Source organism: Oncorhynchus kisutch, linkage group LG16 (assembly GCF_002021735.2).
Source record: "Oncorhynchus kisutch isolate 150728-3 linkage group LG16, Okis_V2, whole genome shotgun sequence".
NCBI classification, from domain to species: domain Eukaryota; kingdom Metazoa; phylum Chordata; class Actinopteri; order Salmoniformes; family Salmonidae; genus Oncorhynchus; species Oncorhynchus kisutch.
Genome location: NC_034189.2, coordinates 30,533,534 through 30,537,980, shown reverse-complemented (window position 1 = coordinate 30,537,980; position 4,447 = coordinate 30,533,534). Strand labels below are relative to the sequence as shown.

Genomic DNA, 4,447 nt, shown 5'->3' with positions numbered 1-4,447 from the left:
TAGTGGAAGCCTTAGGAAGTGCAACATAACCAATATCCCACTGTGTATTCGATAGGGGCTGAGTTCAAAAACTACAAACCTCAGATTTCCCACTTCCTGTTTGGATTTTTTTCTCAAGTTTTTGCCTGCCATATGAGTTCTGTTATACTCACAGACATCATTCAAACAGTTTTAGAAACTATCCAATAATAATAATAATATGCATATATTAGCATCTGGGACTGAGTAGGAGGCAGTTTACTCTGGGCACGCTTATCATCCAAAAGTGAAAATGCTGGCCCCTAGCCCAAACAGGACAGCTCGTTGAGTGTGGTATTGGTGCCAGCATTGGTTTGTGCTGGTAAATAGACGGCTACAAATAATATAGATGAGTACTCTCTTTGTAGATAGTATGGTCTACAGCTTGTCATGAGGTACTCTTCCTCAGATGAGCAATACCTTGAGACTTATTTAATATTAGACTTCGCGCACCAGCAGTTATTGACAAATAGACACACCTCTCATGTGCCTCTCATCTTACCAGACGTAGTTGCTCTGTCCTGCCGATGCACGGAAAACCCAGCCAGCTCCATTATCCAGGTCGTCGTTCAGACCCGACTCGGTGAAAGATAAGGTATTACAGTTTTTAATGTCCCGTTGGTAGCATTGTCTCGACCATAGATCATCGAGTTTGTTTTCCAGTGATTGCACTTTGGCCAATAGAACCGACGGTAGTGGCCCTTTACTGCCTTGCTTCTGAATCCTCACAAAGACCCGCAACCTTCTCCCTCTGTACTTCCGTGTTTTCTTCACGCGAATGACGGGGATTTGGGCCTGGTCTCTGGAAAGCAGTATATCCTTTGGGTTGGAGTCATTAAATATTTTTTTTTGTCCAGTTCAAGGTGAGTATTTGCTGTTCTGATGTCCAGAAGCTCTTTTCGGCCATAAGAGACGCCAGCAGCAACTTTATGTACAAACTAAGTTACAAAGGGTTAATCTTAGGGTTAAGCTTAAGTCTAGGTGCTTAGGAGTTAGGTTAAAGGGTTAGATAGGTTAAATGTTTAGATACTACTGCACTGTTGGAGCTAGGAGCACAAGCATTTCGGATCACCCGCATTAACACCTGCTAAATATGTGTATGTGACCAATAACATTTGATTTGATTTAACTTTAGGAGAAGGGTTAGCTAAACGGGTTAAGGTTAGGGGAAGGGTTAGCTAAAATGGTTAAGGTTAGGGTTAGGGGAAGGGTTAGACAACATGCTAAGTAGTTGGAAAGTAGCTAAATAAAAGTAGTACGTAGTTGAAAAGTTGCTAATTAGCTAACATGCTGAAGTTCTCCTTGATGAGATTCAAACTTGTAATCTTTGGGATGCTAGCCCTTCATGTTACATGCCCACCAAACCAACCTACTTTAGTTTTGCATTAAGTAACCATACAGAATATAACATAGGCCCACAGTACCATACTAATTTGAGTGTCCCGGATTGATGTTTACTATATTACATTTAGTCTATGAGTCCAGACGGACAACTTTGAAACCCCTGGAACACTATAAACACCAATCCATTGTCAGAGGATAGCAAAACAACAATGATAAAGCATGGCTGCTATTCAATGGATTGTTGCTCTCCAACATAACCTGCGCAGGCAGCTCAGTCTGTTGTTGTAGACTATATGATGTGCATATTATCACGGAGCCCGTTGCAGACTCACAGTGAAGGGGGTATCCTTTACCGGGAAACTCGGATTTAAAAAAAAATATGTGTGTGCAGTAGATTAGGGTCAGTTACTGTATAAAAGGAAACTGAGACTGATATATGTTGGTGCTTTGTGTTAAAGCACTGTGAAATTCATTCTTGAAATGAATTAATTATGGTGTTATGTATTTTCGTTCATAAAAACTATTCTGCGAAATGTATAGGTCTAGTTTACGTTTAACATTAAATGTGGGCTATTAGTCGATTTTGCTTATGACGCAAGTGGCATCGATTTCAGCACCTGGGAATTGGACAGCTAGCCCAACATGATCGCGTGAAAAACCGAACACGGCCCCAACGACGCTCTTGGCTGTGGCACTTACAGTTTCATTCTACATGCTTGTTTGGAAAACACGGAATAAATTGGCTCGTAAATAACGATGCATCTGCTATGATCATCGTAATGTTTAAGTTACATCGCAGTTGGGAAAGAGGACCAGACCCAACTGCTATCACACCAATGGGATAGTCACCCATTAAGCAGAACGGAACTTCAATCTTTTTTTATGTTTAACGGCCTGAGTGAACTATCGTCTTTTATCCACCATCTTCGAGGATAGTAGGCCTATATAATCTCGTGGGAAGTGATCAAGTCAAATAATTTAGTCTCGTAGAAACAGCAATGTTTTTGCAGTACGAGATGCGTCACCAGATGGCGCCCATGCTATGTGCACGGCTCGCGTCCTCTAGTTGGCACACATTGACGACCACGTTGTTACCAGTGTCTGCCCTCGCTCCAATTCCACTCCCTCTCTCCCAGCTTCCCTCCCTCCATCCCTCTCTCTCCGCTGACAGTATAGCTATCTATCTTCCACTCACATCGCAGTCTCTGTCAGTATCCGCGGTATGAGCGCTATAGGCCTAATGGCGCGAAGCATGGTATCTCTGCGTCCGAAAGGAATCGTTTCAGCGCACCTGTGCTTGGCCGTGGTTATCGCCTGGATGTCATTGATGAGACCCGTGCTATGTGACAGCGGCGTTTTACACCGGAGCGACGGGGATCGTCTGCTTGACAGCCGCGGCGCTGTAGGCATAGACGGGGTTAACGGAGTGTTCGGACCGGGCTTGGGTGATAATGATGGGGACGCCGGCGACGTGGAATCTCCGCGCTTCAGGAGAGCACTATCCCAAGAGAAAGTGTCCCTGCTCAGCAGCTCGTTCGTGCTCAAAGGGGATGCTACTCACAACCAGGCGATGGTGCACTGGACTGGAGAGAACAGCAGCGTAAGTACCGGTCCCGTACCGGTTCCACTTAGTCGCGATATCTCGGGTTCCCTGCTTGTAGCCTACACAACCCACCAGTCACCAAGGCTCCCCATTCCAACGGACACAAGTTATTCTCAATGCAGTAGCTATACATGCGTAAATTATTTTCCGTCATAACATTGCGCATGGCATTGAATCAATGTAGAAAAAAAATATTATTCGAGTGCGCATCTAAAAGGATAGGCATATGGTATATGTTTACAACAGCTTATTTTCCTATTGTGTGTCCTGCTCCGACTGGTGAGAGAGAGGGCATGATTAGGTGCGGAGAAATGCGCCTGTCTTTTGTTTGGCTGCACATTATCATGACAGCCTGTTTGAACGGCGCGCACACTGGAGGCTGGTTTTTCTGTCCCACTCGGTGCCACTAGATTAGTGTTGTTGCCTGACATTGTCATATATGATACGAAAGTGTGTAAATAATATGTATTAGTAGCCTGTCAACCTCGAATGTTTCAGTGTATTCACGGCATTTGTCCCAGCAATGAAGAGGTTTATAACCTAGTTTCATTGACATTGACATCTGCAACTGTATATTTTGAGCTTCGCAAGGCCGAGGTCAAGTCAGAGCAGGCCAATGTAAACAACATAAGAGTGGGCTTTGTGACTGGGTAGCCTATTGTCAGCTGTCCGGGACCTGGCAGTGTCTACCGGAGACATCTCTTCAATACCATGCTATTGTCAAGACAGAAATTGCCCACTCCTGCAAACACAATCAAGACGGCTCTCGAACATGCCTTGAAATAGACGTCTACTCGGTAGCAGTTATTTTAAAGCCGCAAACAGCAACATGCTAGGCCTATAAGATTGAAATCACATTTTGACTTGGCATTGAATTTGATTGATATCTATAAAAAAAAAAACCTGAGTGTGTAGGTTAAGAACACACAATTTTGTCTTAAAAAAGAGCGATTTGTATTCCCGAAGAACTTCTCTACTTCAATATGCACTGATTCAATACTGAGCCAAGTTTGAATCTGTCAGTCAGTCAAACGTACACTGACGGCCTAGGAGGACATGTTTGAGTTATCCTAAATTAACTTGGCAATGTCCTACTTTGAAAGGTCGACTGTAAGGAGGTCTCCCCTTATATAACGCAGGCTAATAAAATAAGACAAATGCTGCCATTCAATATCACCAGGTCTGACATTTACGCCCCCAGCACAGATTGATAGGTATAAAAAATGAATTTCAACCCCCCTACCTCCCTCTATTTGAGAAATTTGGATGGATGGATGGATTCGAGCGTAACTCCGAATTTGTGTGTGTAAAGGGCTATTGGGGGCATCATGATTTGGAATCCCTGAAGAATACAGCCACTTCTGAATTTATGCTTTCTTAAGGGGGAAATGATGGAGCAATCATGGACAGAATATGTTTTTTGCTCCGAGCCAATATAAGATAGAAAAGTCCAAGGTGGGTGTTCTTTGTTAGTATAGTAAC

General features: G+C 43.6%; 1 protein-coding gene across 11 annotated transcripts in view; it reads left to right on the top strand.

Moving 5' to 3' along the window:
- Nucleotides 1-2,487: 2,487 nt before the first annotated feature.
- The window catches only part of LOC109906613 (VPS10 domain-containing receptor SorCS2), a 327,683-nt gene continuing 325,723 nt past the window's right edge, over nucleotides 2,488-4,447 (top strand). For 2 of the 11 annotated variants that reach the window (XM_031792224.1, XM_031792216.1), the window contains exon 1: nucleotides 2,491-2,962. In XM_031792224.1, the coding sequence (XP_031648084.1) occupies nucleotides 2,585-2,962 (378 nt within the window). In that variant the 5' untranslated portion in view covers nucleotides 2,491-2,584. Of the gene's footprint in view, nucleotides 2,963-4,447 lie in introns of all 11 variants that reach the window. The other 9 variants (XM_031792219.1, XM_031792218.1, XM_031792217.1 and 6 more) reach the window with 9 other exon arrangements.